General features: G+C 34.7%; 5 protein-coding genes across 5 annotated transcripts; all 5 read left to right on the top strand.

Annotated features, from left to right (window-relative positions):
- The first annotated feature begins 8 nt into the window (after positions 1-8).
- Positions 9-1,485, top strand: Tsp_07220 (protein UPS1). The gene is made up of 7 exons (XM_003381506.1): positions 9-120; positions 184-324; positions 377-635; positions 702-874; positions 936-1,082; positions 1,158-1,254; positions 1,434-1,485. Exons 1-7 carry the CDS (start codon positions 9-11, stop codon positions 1,483-1,485), a joined length of 981 nt encoding a protein of 326 aa, XP_003381554.1.
- Positions 1,486-1,541: 56 nt separating this feature from the next.
- Positions 1,542-3,571, top strand: Tsp_07221 (serine carboxypeptidase S28 family protein). Its single transcript, XM_003381505.1, has 10 exons — positions 1,542-1,766; positions 1,820-1,922; positions 2,004-2,088; positions 2,152-2,526; positions 2,584-2,680; positions 2,736-2,898; positions 2,952-3,045; positions 3,102-3,207; positions 3,272-3,383; positions 3,477-3,571. Exons 1-10 carry the CDS (start codon positions 1,542-1,544, stop codon positions 3,569-3,571), a joined length of 1,455 nt encoding a protein of 484 aa, XP_003381553.1.
- A 655-nt stretch (positions 3,572-4,226) lies between these two features.
- Tsp_07222 (protein UPS1) lies at positions 4,227-5,190 on the top strand. Its single transcript, XM_003381504.1, has 6 exons — positions 4,227-4,257; positions 4,304-4,418; positions 4,556-4,655; positions 4,703-4,813; positions 4,883-4,963; positions 5,104-5,190. The coding sequence occupies exons 1-6, from the start codon at positions 4,227-4,229 to the stop codon at positions 5,188-5,190; spliced, it is 525 nt and encodes a 174-aa protein (XP_003381552.1).
- Positions 5,191-5,441: 251 nt separating this feature from the next.
- On the top strand, positions 5,442-9,009 carry Tsp_07223 (amphiphysin). Its single transcript, XM_003381503.1, has 11 exons — positions 5,442-5,575; positions 6,451-6,637; positions 7,267-7,321; positions 7,410-7,504; positions 7,587-7,682; positions 7,779-7,975; positions 8,059-8,134; positions 8,231-8,273; positions 8,334-8,503; positions 8,594-8,851; positions 8,929-9,009. The coding sequence occupies exons 1-11, from the start codon at positions 5,442-5,444 to the stop codon at positions 9,007-9,009; spliced, it is 1,392 nt and encodes a 463-aa protein (XP_003381551.1).
- Positions 9,010-11,311: 2,302 nt separating this feature from the next.
- Positions 11,312-13,697, top strand: Tsp_07224 (integrin-linked protein kinase). Its single transcript, XM_003381502.1, has 8 exons — positions 11,312-11,439; positions 11,512-11,695; positions 11,743-11,838; positions 12,288-12,384; positions 12,464-12,633; positions 12,966-13,119; positions 13,299-13,429; positions 13,551-13,697. The coding sequence occupies exons 1-8, from the start codon at positions 11,312-11,314 to the stop codon at positions 13,695-13,697; spliced, it is 1,107 nt and encodes a 368-aa protein (XP_003381550.1).
- Positions 13,698-13,774: the final 77 nt, after the last annotated feature.

The following is a 13,774-nucleotide window of genomic DNA, read 5'->3' as shown; positions in this document are numbered from 1 at the left end:
TGTTGTCCATGGGATCGGAAAGTGGTGTTGAGGTGGAAATTTTGCGCGATTTGCAACCGAAATCGGTCGGCTTCAGGCACGTCGTCGACGGCTTGGTCGATTTCTTGGCCGGCACTGCCGGTATGCGGAGTTGAAGTTGTTGAAACAGTTGGTTTGAAATATTTTAAAAAATCTGATGCGCAGGTGGCATCGCAGCGGTCTACTCGGGGCAACCGTTGGATACGGTAAAAGTTAAAATGCAGAGCTATCCGAATTTGTACCGAAGCAGTGTCGGTTGTCTGTTGAAAACGTTCCGACAGGATCAACTGCGAGGCCTTTACGCCGGTTGGTTTGTCGAATTGGAGTTTTGATCGTTTTTCGAGTTTTTGATTCGCAGGTACAGTGCCGGCGTTGGTGGCGAACGTGGCGGAAAATTCGGTTCTGTTCGCCGCGTACGGTGCCTGCCAGAAGGCGGTGGCCGCTGTGGTCGACAAATCCGAACGTGGTCAATTGAACCCTTTGGAAAATGCCTGCGCCGGTTCACTGGCAGCGGTATTCGCTTCTCTGGTTCTCTGCCCCACCGAATTGGTGAAATGTCGTCTGCAGGCGATGCGTGAAACGTCCGGCCATGTCGACGGAAGCCGAATGACAAGCATGTAAGCAATAATAATAATAATAATGAGTGATTGTGTTCGTAATTGATTCTTTGTTGCAATTTACAGAGGACCGACACTGCTGACCAGGCAGATTGTCAGACAAGAAGGTTTTGTTGGATTATTCAAAGGTTTGTCGCCGACGTTGATTCGTGAAATTCCTGGTTATTTCTTCTTCTTCGGCGCTTACGAAGCCAGTCGACACATGCTCACTCCTGAAAATGGTGACAAAAACAATCTCGGTATTGTGAATAGAATTTCAGTTTTTACAAATAAACGAACAAATAAATAAATACATCTCAGGCGTGATGAGAACTTGCGTATGCGGCGGTTTAGCTGGCATCGCATTTTGGTTGTCCATTTTTCCGGCAGATGTGATCAAATCGAAAATCCAAGTCCAAGGCCATGGCTCGTTTTACAGGATGTTCTTAACAATATTGCAAACTTCAGGTGAGTTTGATCGAATATATATCCATATTTTTTTTCATTGACAATTAATTATTTCACTTTCGCTTGTTGTTGAAGGCATCCGTGGTCTGTACGCAGGCCTGGCACCTGCTCTGGTGCGCACGTCGATCGCCAGCGGTGCTCTGTTTGTCGCTTACGAAGCAGTTCAGAAAAAGTTGTTGAATATTGTCGATCAATTATTTCACATTTGATAAATGACTGTTATTTGTTTTCTTTTTCTTTTTTTGAAAATTGTCTGAAATTTGGTGTCGGCAATATTTATTATTACTGGCAACTGAGTTTTGTCCATAAAATCAATTCTGTTTCTTATTTATTTGATTTTGGTATTATCAGTTCAGTGAAGCAACAATTGTTCTGCGCAAACAGAGAAGATAATGATGATTGAAAAATGATCCAAGATAAAAACGGCGACAAATGAGTAAATACAGTATGACTGTTGAAATGTTGAGATTTTTTTTTGGTTTTGTTGTTCGGAAAATGTTGAACATCAAATTTTGGATTGTTGTTTTACAACTGTTCAATTGGAAAATCACGAGCGTTTCAACAGTTGAGACTCTGTTGTCGAATATGAATAATAATAATTCAATTTCAAAGGGAACTTTTCAGTTTGTTCTGTTGCAACGATTGTCTCACTTCGATTCTACAATAAACCAAACTTGGAATCAGGTAAGAATTTTTTTTTTAGTTTTTCAAATTTTTCAATTCAATTTTCTTCGCAGTCGTCCACAGTTTGTGATTTGCATCATCAAAAGGGCGGGGCAGTGGTTGTTTATATTCAAAGTCGTGATTCTCCATCAGTACCGAGTTGCACTTATTCTGCTGGTAAATTGATGACGTTGAACGTTCGAACGAAAAAAAACGCAAAAATCAAACTATATAATTCATGTTGTGGAAAATTTCTAGGATTATTGTCAGAAATTTCGAAACAACTGAACGCGGTTGTTGTGACGTTTGTTCCCAGATTTTTCGGCATTAACAAGCCAACCGGGTAATTTGAAAACTGTTTTCAAAGGCAAAAATTGAAGTTGCCATTCGGATAGATTGTGTTCAGATCGGCATCGGTGGACAATTTGAAATACTTGTCCGTTGAAGAGGTGCTGGCAGATTTGGCACATTTGGTGCACAGTTTGCGTTCCAAATATCCGGATAGCGGTAAAACGGTGGTCGTCGGCACTGCCCATGGGGGCAATTTGGCAATTTGGTTTCGTCTGAAATATCCGCATCTGTGCGACGGCGCCATTGCCAGCGGCGCACCCTTGGAAACTACTCTCGGATTTGGCCGTCTCGTAGACGGTATTTTCGAACGGCTCGACAACATCCGACCCAACTGTGCCCGAGCTTTGCGAGACTCGTTCGCGCAATTGTCTCTTTTGTTCGAAGAACGAAATTTCCCACGGATAAAATTTCACTTCAAGTGGGATGGCTTGTTTTTATTTTTTTTTTGTTTCAATTCGTTTAAATGTCCATTACAATCATACTGTAGATTTTGCACGAAAAAACTGCCAGAAAAGTATGCCCTTTTTCAACAACTGGTGGAGGCTTTGTTTGTCGACGACCACATCATTTACGACGATGCTGAAGTTGGTTTTCTTTTTGCAATTTTTCAATTATGGCAAAATTAAATTATCATTTCAGCTAATTCAACGCATCTGCACAACGATGACAAACGATCAACTGTCATCGCCGTTGCAGCGTCTATCGACATTGGTGAAGACGAAATGTCTCTGGTCGACCGGAGGTGAAATTGCCGATCAATTCAAAGAAACAAATTGGTCTAATTTGAATATTTTGGAAGATGGTAGATGGGGAAAATTTTTCAAATTAATTTCTTTTCTTGATTTTCATTTTAAGGTCGTCAGTGGATTTATTTACAATGTACAGAATATGGAAAGTTTTATACATTGTCCGAGAAAATAAGTTTCCTCTCGGAAACTTTGTTCCAACAGTAATTTTAATTCCTTAATTTCCTCTTACTGATTTGATAATGAAAATGCAGTTTAGACATTATGTGAATGTGTTTTGTAAAAATGTTTTCCAATTGTCTGACGAAATGGTGCTGAAAAATATCGCCAGATCAAATCTCGAATACGGTGGTCAATTTGTCGAGGTCCATGCTTCGACCGTTTCATATTTCAATTGAATAAAATATGAATTTTTATATTATTTTTTAGATTGATAATGTTTTTCTTATTTATTCAAGCGGTGATCCTAGGAAATGGTTGGGAAAAACTGATTTCACCAATCCGACGTCCACTACTGCTGCACTTGGTCGAATGTTATACGGTTTGAAAAAAATTCTAATACATTTGAATATTTCATATAAATTACTTGTTGTATAATTGTGCAACTGTTTTGTTTTGTTTTTTTTCTTTTTAGGTCTGCACCCTTTTGAAGAATTTTATTATACTTTACAAAAACCTCAACTGATGCGTCTACTCGATGAAATAACTCAAGCAGTGCGACGTTGGTAAAAAATTATCCATCCATAAATAATGGTGGAAATTTTGCTTTTTTACGTTGATAAACTTTTTGTGTCGAATTAATAATTTTCTACAAATTCCAGTATTGTTGTGCAATTTTGAAACACAAAAACAGTCGAACAATTGTTGTTGTTTGATCAAAGTGAATCATTGCACTTTTTCTGAGGGAAATTCCCTGTGATTGTAAATGCAAATCCAAATATTGAATGAATGAATCGTATCTGAATTTTCATCAGTTCAAAGAAAGAATTCAATACAATAAAATTCGATCAGTGCTGTTTTTGATTCATCTTTTTTCCAATGATTGATGTTTTCTTGAAAACTTTAATTTCCAATGTCGCAGCGACACATTGGAAGAATTTTATTAAAGAAAACACCATTTTTTATTATCTTATTTAACAAAACAAAAATGTTGATTATTTTTAAAAAAGTGTTTCTGTTCATCAATTTGTTGTATTCTGATTTTCAAATCTGTTGCAAAGTAATGTTTTTTTTGTAAAATCATTAAAATGAAAATAAATTAGAGATATTCCGATATGAATTTAAAGAAAAACACCATCAAAATAGTTTCACATAATTTGAAATAATTGCAATGAAACAGAAAATTGGGATAACTAACTTGACTATCAAATTGTTGTTTACTGTAATGTTGCGAACTGGTCGAGATGACGCTTCGGGTTTGTACAGTTGACGTGCGTGGATGAGTAATTTGTAACTGTGCAGTCGAGTTGAACAGCCTGCACAAGTGTGTTCTGCTCATCGACTGGCGTGTTAACTTTAACCATTTCAATAAATCACGTCGAGAAAAAAGCCACAACCCACCGCCAGTTTGGCATGTGTATGATTTTTGCATGCTTGCTTGGTTGCTTCTTTTTTTCTTCCTCCATCGTTTGTTTGTACGCGTACGTTGGCGAGCTTGTATCGTGCATTTGTTTCTATCAAATTTGTGGACGTTTAATTTGTCGGTCAATTAAGTGCTGCTTTGTTGTTTTCGTTCGATCAGAGCGGTGATAGGGTTGTTGGTTGTTGTCGCCGTTTGCGGCCTGTTTTAAATCGCGACTGCCGGTTTTGTAGCGTATATATATAGAGTTTGAATTAAAAGTGTCCAATTTTCACTTTCAGCCGTCCATTTGTTGGCAAGATGGCGGAAAATTTGTTCAAAAATATTCGCAAAGAGACTGTCCGAGCCAAGGAGAAAGTAAGAGCTCGTTGAGAAAACGAACTTCTGCTAATGTTGTTGTTTGAAATTATTTTTTGGCCTTTTAAATTAATTATTCTAATTCTGCTTGTATAATTCAATAGCTGTTGGAAAGTTTCGGCAAGGCGGATCGTACGGTGGACGAAACGTTCGATGAAAATGCAAGCAATTTTTTCAAACAACAGGTAAAATAATCACTGAATATTAATATATTTTCTTTTTATTAATCAATTATTAATGAATCAAAAATTGAGATTTTCCAAAAGTAAATCAGTATTCGAAAATTGCTAAGTCGAATTTTGATTAATCAGTTTTGTAAATGTAGAATTTGCTGCGGTATTTGATTGTTGCACATGTTTTGAATGACTGTATTAACCCAGCAGTTTCGGCTGCTGCACTTGGCAGCGGATGATTGACATTCTTTTCACTACTTTCGACTGGTTTCTGTTCTACATTCAATTTCTGGTTAGTAGTAGTTGTCCACCTCGAAGTCCATGCATTTTTGTTACATTTCCGTAGTTTTTTATATTTCGTTGATCTTTGTGAATTTTAATTTTTTTTTCTCCCAATATTTTGTATTATCATAATCATAATTATTGTTGTTGTTGTTGTTTGGCCAAATTTTGATCATTGGTGGTCGTGATTGGTCAGGTTATCAAAATTATGACAAAAGATGAGCAAATGCCACGTGTTCGTTTCGGAAACAAATCCGTCAAATTGACATACCGCCGCTTGAAAAATAAGCCAGTTCCAATACACTCAGTAGAGAGGCATGATTTGCGTGATGAACAATTTGCGTGAATATTTTTGTCAGTATAATTTATTTATCATCACAAAAAATCACAACCAAAACAGCAAAAATAACCAACTCTTTGTTAATCCAAAGTGATAATGAAGCTGATAATTTTTTTCATATCTTTGTAATTCTATTCTATTCAATTTGAATGTTATTGATTTTGGAGGATAATATATTTTTGACTTCGTTTTCAATAATGTTTCTTCTTTTTTTTTGCTTCTTCTGATCGATTTTGAATGTGTGAAATGTAATTAATTAGCCTTTTCAATAATGTTTATTTAAACGTGAAACATCTTTTGTTCATGAAATTGTTTGAAAATTTCAATGAAGCTTCTTATTATTGATGAGAATTAATGTTCCATTTTTTTCTTTGTAAATTTTTTATTCAATCATAAAAATTGAAGTATGTGTTTAATATTGTTTCATTTTAACAACAAAGTCCATGATAAAATTTTTTGAATTTTTAAATTATGCAACATGTATTTATTTATTGTAAATTCGTGAAATGCGAGATGAAAGAAAAATTCAAATTAACCGTAATACCAAGCTGCGTATGTCGGCTTAGCACTGCAGCAAACTAGTGATATGTTTGGTGCATTTTTGTTCTACAATCTGGTTTTAATAGCTTTTTTTGATTTTTGTGTTTCATCAAAGTGAAAAATAAGATGATATTTATTACTGGTATTATATTTTTTACGTTGTTGTTGGTTTTGTGTTAGTAAAAGATTTTTCTGATCATATAAATGATAAAGAGAAGTGTGGTGAAAATGCGAAAGATTTTCTGGGGTGATAATGTGCCAATGCATCAAAAAAAAGTAGGCAGGAAAAAACATTTAGTTTTTAATAAAGCTGAATTGAATATCTGAAAAAAATTAGTGTTGGATTCGAATCGTTGGCAACAGTTGTAAAAGCTGATTGTTTCAGAATGAATCCTAAATTAGAGATGGTCTTTTTATGCAAAGTAGCAATAAAATACAGTTGCGACTTGTTACAAAGACAACAAACATACCAGTGTCAGAGATGGTTATTCTATCAAATTGTTGAAATTGATCATATTACTACAGTAATATTCTAATATTATCATATATCATTGTTGTTGATTGCAATTTAACCTGGCTGTGTTGCAATAATAGTTTCGCATCATTTGACACTGTTTGATGTGTTTATCATGAAAACTGCATGACGAGAATTGGGGTGGAACAGCTTTTTTCTTTTTAATGAAGTTATCTGTGAAAAAAATACATTCATATTCTGTTTCAATGGAGAAGAAAAGTTAGATTAGATTAGATTAGATTTGATTTGTTACAATTTATGCGGGATGTTTGTTTTTTGTAAAGCAGCAGCAAACGTAATGTGCGATAATGTAAATTTCATTTTCGCTTAGTGAATTTGCAAAATTGATCCAACGAAATGCCCCAAACCAAACTGGTGAATGTGATTAAATTTTAAAATTGGGAAACCCCATGAAAAGGAACTAAATTATTTCTTTTTTTGGTAAACCTTTGACGGGGGCAGTATATTGTGTTTTGTAATATTAAATTGATGAGAACTTGATTTATTAAATTGCTTCTTTTTCACTCGCGAAAATCGATCGATCGATTGATTGTAATTTTTTAAATTAAATTCTCTACTGCATTGCGAGTTGCTTGTGAATGTTTATAATAATGAGAATGTGAATCCCTTTTTTTGTAGAAAAATGCCGAGCGTTTGCAGCGTGAACTTCGCAACTACATTACATGCATGAAAGGTATTTTTTGAATAGAAGAAAAAAAAGTTGTTTTTCCCCCTACAGTGTATAATTATGGATTTTTATTTTTCATTGACTTTTTCCCTAGCTCTCGCCCAAGCTAGCCGAGGATATTATGAAGCTGTTCGAGAAGTGTACGATTCTGAATGGACTGGATCTGATCACGTTCGAGCGATTAGCCACGTGAGTGTTTTTTTTCTTAATCAAATTTTTATTCATATTTATTTCATTTCATTTCATTTCATGCAATTTTCTTTCTGTTTAGTCAATTGAATTGCTCTGGGATGAATTTTGTGAAAAATTGATTGATCAAGCTTTGAATCCGTTGAATTCGTATTGTTCTCAGTTTGTCGATTTGAAGGTATACTTATTCTTTGCTTCATTCACTTTTTGGGGTTTTTGTAATTAATTAATTAATTGAATTTACAAATATTCCAATACGAATTTGAGGTTGTAGGGGAAAATTGCCAAACGAGGTCGAAAATTGGTCGACTACGACAGTGCACGGCATAGCTATGAGTCGGTGGTTGGCAACGGTAAGAAGCCGGACGACGTGAAAGTGCAAAAAGCTCAACAAGAATTAGCTGTTGCGAAAAAGCTCTACGATGACATCAACAATGAGCTTTCCGAAGAGTTGCCTGTGTTGTATGACGGGTGGGTGGAAGTGATTTTTTTTTGGCTGATTGCACACAATGCTTGCTTATTATTCTTTTTGATATTCATTTCAATTTATACAGGAGGTACACATTTTTTGTTAATAATTTGCAATCCATGTTCTCGGCTGAATGTAATTTCCACTGTGATTCTGCTAAGGTAAGTAAGTTTTAATTAAAAAGAAAAATATGTATATATATATAATTTATCTATCTTATCAAATATTATTCTACTGCTTTTTGATGTTTATTCTAGTTGCTCACGGAAATACGTGATATGATCACTCCAAAATTTAACGGTATGTTATTTGTTTGTCTGTTTGTTTAATTGGCAATTTATTTAATATTATTTATTTCAGTAGTTTCTCATTCGCTGAATCACACCGACGACTTGAACAGTCGATGTTCATTGTTGAATAGATCTACAACACCAGCAGCTGAAGTGAACAACGAAGTTGCATCGTTGACGAGCGATGATTCCAAATTGTTGGCCAATTCACCGACAGTGAAGAAGACAACAACGTTGAAAGTGATCAAAAACAAATCAAAATAAATGAAAATATTATTATTAATATTAATTGGATCAGTGTGAAATTGTTTATTTTTGTATTCTTCTCAGGACACCAGAGGGGATTCGGATGAAAATAATCCATTCGCTAATGAAACGGACGAAAGTTCCAAGTCAACGCCTGTGACTGAAAATGGAAATGTAAAAGAGAACAACGGAGAAACGGTCAAGGCGAATTCGACCACTGTCCATGATGTACTGTACAAAGTGCGTGCGTCACATCGGTACACTGCTGAGGATACGGATGAGTTGAGTTTCGAAGCTGGCGAAGTGATTCTAGTAGTGCCCTACGAAAATCCCGAAGATCAGGTTAATATAGTTGAATTGTTTTTAAATTTTATAATTCATTTACACACGTAATGTTGTTGTTGTTGTTATCAATTCAGGACGAAGGTTGGCTGATGGGTGTTCTGGAAACTACTGGTCAGCGTGGAGTATTTCCGGTCAATTTTACGAAACCTCTTTGAATTGAAATGAATTGATTTGTTAGCAGTTCCTCATTTTTATATTTGTACTATTTTTTTGATCACCTTATATAATAATAGTTATTATTATACAACTGGCTTTTTTGATTGTTTCTACCTACGCACACATTATATATATACTACTACTACTACTACTAAACGCAGATGAATAATGACATAGCTTTTTGGAAATCATGCATGCTGATCAAAAGAGAATAATAATAATATAATTTACTCGATTGCTTGTTTCTTGTTGTTATTTTCGAACCGTCTGAATTCCATTATCCCCAAGGCGTTGTATTATTATATTATATTTTATTATGTTACACGATTATTAGTTGTTTTATTTTGATATTAAGAAAAAAAGGCGCCTATTCTTATTCACCGTGAAAACAAAACCAACAACAACAACCCTCTGATTACTATTGTTCATTTATATTGTATCTTATATTCTTTTGGCTTTTCTTTTCAACTCAATCCTTTCCCCTACTTATTTTAGAGGTGCTGAATTTGCATTGCTGTTGTCCGCATATATTTTTCTTTTATGTCCTTTTTCGACTCGTTTCGTCACAAACATTGTTCCAATCCAAACCCATTCTGCTCCTCTTGCGAAGACCAACACTATATATTATAAATATCCATATTCCGTTTTCCTTTTTCCGTTATTTTTTCTTATTTTTCAAAGCTTTTCCCTATGATTCAGAAAAAGTTTTTATGTTTTCATTTTAAAGAAAATCTGATCCCAGAAGAGAGGAACCTTTTCATGTGAACACTGTTCAGTTATGGTATAGTCCAGTGTAGTATATATCATCGATGTTCATAATTATGAACAATAACAATTAGTAATAATAAAACATGGTGGATGTTATTTACTGTGTGCACTGTGGAACATTTTTTTTAATATCTGGCTGAATTATTTTTAAATGACAAATTGACAAATGAAAAAGAACGCATTGGATTGAATAGAAAAGAATTAGTTGTTAATGATATTTTAAAACGAATATTATTTATTCACTGATTGTTAAAAAATATTTTCAATTAAAAAATGTTTGCAATTATAAAATTGAAAGTAAAGTATGTGGGCGTGAAGTTTCACCAATTTGAGATTGTTGGATATTTATTATTTTTCCGAAAATAATATAATTTTTCAACGGTTACGTTACATATATTGCAAAAATAAAGTATAATCTCTGTTTTTTTTTCCATTCGTTTAAAGGCAGCTAGCTCATCTGTTTAAAGTTTTTTTCTGTTTTCCATTGAAAAGCAACGAAAAGTGGTCGGTCATATTGCGTGTGTAAATATTTGAAAAATATTTCAACGCTTGACTGGAAGAAATAAATGGGAAAGTGATATTTAAATGCAAACAAAAAATTTGAAAAAAAAATCATCTGAATAACAACAACAGATATTAATTTATTCATTCATGGATAGGTAAGAATTGAAAAAATTTAATTAAAAAAGAAAACATTTGAAATATTATTCAAAATAAAGATATAAATATTAGTTGTCAATTTGTTTGAGATAAAGTTGTGACAGCTTTTCATTCAAGTCAGTGTAGAAGATGTGTTGTTTATCAATCGCTACTTTTCGCTTCGTTGCCGTTATCATAGAGAGAGAGAGAGAGAGAAATAGCTATAGTTAGCTAGCAAGCTCAAATGGGCGATTAGCTTGATGTTTGTTGAAAATTTGAACAGCTGGCATGTTTGATCAATTGGAAAAATGAACAGCCGCTTCGTAAGCAACATTTTTGAATAGCAATCAACTTAAAACTACTGCACACGAAGAAGAAGAAGAAGAAGAACTTGTCTCTTGTGAATGAATGAAAATTCCTTGAAAATTTCTAATCTCTGCTTCTATTTCAAAGAGTTAAACAAACATTGGTTAATTTTACATTTCACTTTGAAATTCAACTTGTTCAAAACAAACAACGCAACGCTTTGAAATTGTAGAAAAAATTTTTTTTTAAAAAAATTACATTTCACTAAAATATATTTTCATTTTATTGAAAAAAATTGTGCAGAGTAATGACAGTTTTACTATAAAAATTATTTATCAGAATTAAGTTTTTATGCGAAACATCGGTTCAATATTGGACATTTTATAAATGAAAAGATTCAAATTGTAAATTAATTTACACAATTTCCCCCAGTACTACAGTAAGAAAACACTTAATCGTCATGATATTCTTACTGTAGGATGTTGCATTTTTCTTGCAAAGGCGTGTGTGGAAAATGATATTGGGATGGGTCGCTGCAGCATTTATCTGTTATTTTAAACTGAAATCTTTATCTCGTTGAGTGAAAAAATGACACTGACACTGTCTAAACCGAATGTTCCAATAATTTTGGAAGATGTGTTCGGTTGGGTTCGCGAAGGAAACGCCTTCCAAGTGCGAGTGTGGCTTGATGACGTCGAACATGATTTAAATCTTGGGTAAATTTTGAAACGGACACAACAGGTGAAACAATACAATTGTTTGGGGGGTTTTTTCTTTTCTGTTTTCAGCGATGACCATGGATTTTCGTTGCTTCATTGGGCGGCCAAGGGCGGTCACATGAACATTGTGGACATGCTGTTGGTCCGAGGAGCTCGAATCAACGCCACCAACATTGGCGACGATACTGCTTTGCACTTGGCAAGCGCTCATGGCCACCGTGACATTGTACATCGAGTAATGCTGATTTTGTTTGTTTGTTCCATTTCGGCTTGGCCGTTTCATTTTCAAACTGCTTTCAGTTGCTTGCCCACAAAGCAGATGTTAACGCTGTGAATGAACATGGCAACACGCCGTTGCATTACGCTTGTTTCTGGGGTTATGAAGCAATAGCCGAAGTAACACAGCAACTGCACTTGCTTTTATTATTCACATTCATTAAACGAAAACTTGATATTGAATAAGAAGTTTTGCATTTACTTTTCGCCAAATTTCATTCCACCGACATGACTGTTTTCATTCGTAGTGCAAAATACAAATTCGATAATTTTCTGTTTACCACCATTTACCGAATAATCAATTTCAATTGATAAAAAAATAATTTGTTTTTTTTATCCGATCATTCATACTTTTATTTGTAAGTTTAAAGTTATTTTAAATTCTTCAAAATGTTTGTTTCAAAAACTTTTTGAATTATAAATTAGACTGAGTTATTTTTTTAATTTTAGTTTTGTATAAAATGCTTTTTTTTTCTTGCTTTTGTGAACTGTTTTTTTTGCTTATTCGAATAATTATTTTATCCAAATTGCATTGTTGTTGTTTATTAAATTAAATCGCTTTGATTCAGGATTTGATTCGTCATGGAGCGTCGGTGGGCATTTGCAACAAATACGGAGATACGCCGGTTGACAAATGCAGAAGTAACATCGCTAAGCACATTTGCGGTAATTGGTGAACTTTGACTCGTATTTGTACAATTTAGCTGTTCGCTTTGTGTGCATTAATTGTTGACTGTGAATTTAGAAACTGCGGTCAATTGTGGACAAGATTTGAATTATCGACTTCCGTATCGTGATCAGAGTTGGAAGGGCACGAAAACGAGAAGTCGTGATGCTACGCTTTCACGTTATTCTGGAGTCGATATTGCCCAGCTTCAGTTGCAGATCAAAATTTCTGACGGTCCCACTGGAGAAGTACGTTGCTTGCTTGTTTCACTCTTCCATGTTTTTTTTTCTGTTGGAGGATGGTGTTTGTTTGTTTACTGATTAATTTTTTTTGTTAAGCTTTGGCGTGGCACTTGGCAAGGTAACGAAATTGTGGCACGGATTTTGAACTTGCGTGAAGTGACGCCTCGGAAATCGCGCGATTTCCAAGAAGAATACCCCCGTTTGAGGTTAAAATGATGAATTATGAATATTTTTGATATTTTGATTTGGCTGGCCTTTTTAGAATTTTTTCACATCCCAACGTCTGTCCTGTGCTGACTTGTTGCAATCAGCCGCCCAATCTGGTGGTCGTTTCCCAGTATATGCCGTTTGGGTCGTTGTATAACATTTTGCACGAACAAAGTGGCATTGTAGTAGATCACGCTCAGGCGTTGAAATTTGCAATCGACATTGCCAGAGGAATGGCATTTTTGCACTCGTTGGATCCACCAATCGCTCGTTACTACTTGAACAGTGATCATGTGGTGATCGACGAAGATCTGTGCGCCAAGTTGAATATGGCTGATACGAAATTTTCTTTCCAAGAAAAAAATCGACTCTACTCACCAGCTTGGATGTCACCGGAAGGTTATTTAATCAATTAATTAATTATTTATTTATTTATTCATGTATATTGTGGAAATGTTTTTCAGCGTTGCAAAAGCGTTTCAATGAAATCAATTTCAAAGCAGCTGACATGTGGAGTTTCGGTATCATTCTTTGGGAATTGTGCACCAGAGAAGTACCGTTTGCTGATTTGTCACCAATGCAGATTGGAATGAAAGTAAGATTTGGGAAAGTATTTTTTACTTTTTTGTTGTGGTAGAAGAGAAATTTGATGAACAAATTTCATGTTTGTTTGTTTGTTTGTTTGTTGCTTATTTCATATTTCCTTTTTTCTGCAGATAGCCGTTGAAGGTCTTCGAGTGAACATCCCGCCCGGAATTGGACGCAACACCAGCCGACTGATATCAATTTGTTTGAACGAGGAACCAGGCAAACGACCCAACTTTGACCAGGTGATTCCAATTTTGGAAAAGATGGCCCAGTGATAGAATTTTAAAAGCAATAATTAATTATTACAAATTAAGAGGGGAGGGGGTAAGCATATTTATTTATTTATTTATTT

Source organism: Trichinella spiralis (assembly GCF_000181795.1).
Source record: "Trichinella spiralis strain ISS 195 chromosome Unknown Scfld1, whole genome shotgun sequence".
Classification (NCBI taxonomy): domain Eukaryota; kingdom Metazoa; phylum Nematoda; class Enoplea; order Trichinellida; family Trichinellidae; genus Trichinella; species Trichinella spiralis.
The sequence above is the reverse complement of the archived record's forward strand: the minus strand, read 5'-3'. Positions and strand labels throughout refer to the sequence as shown.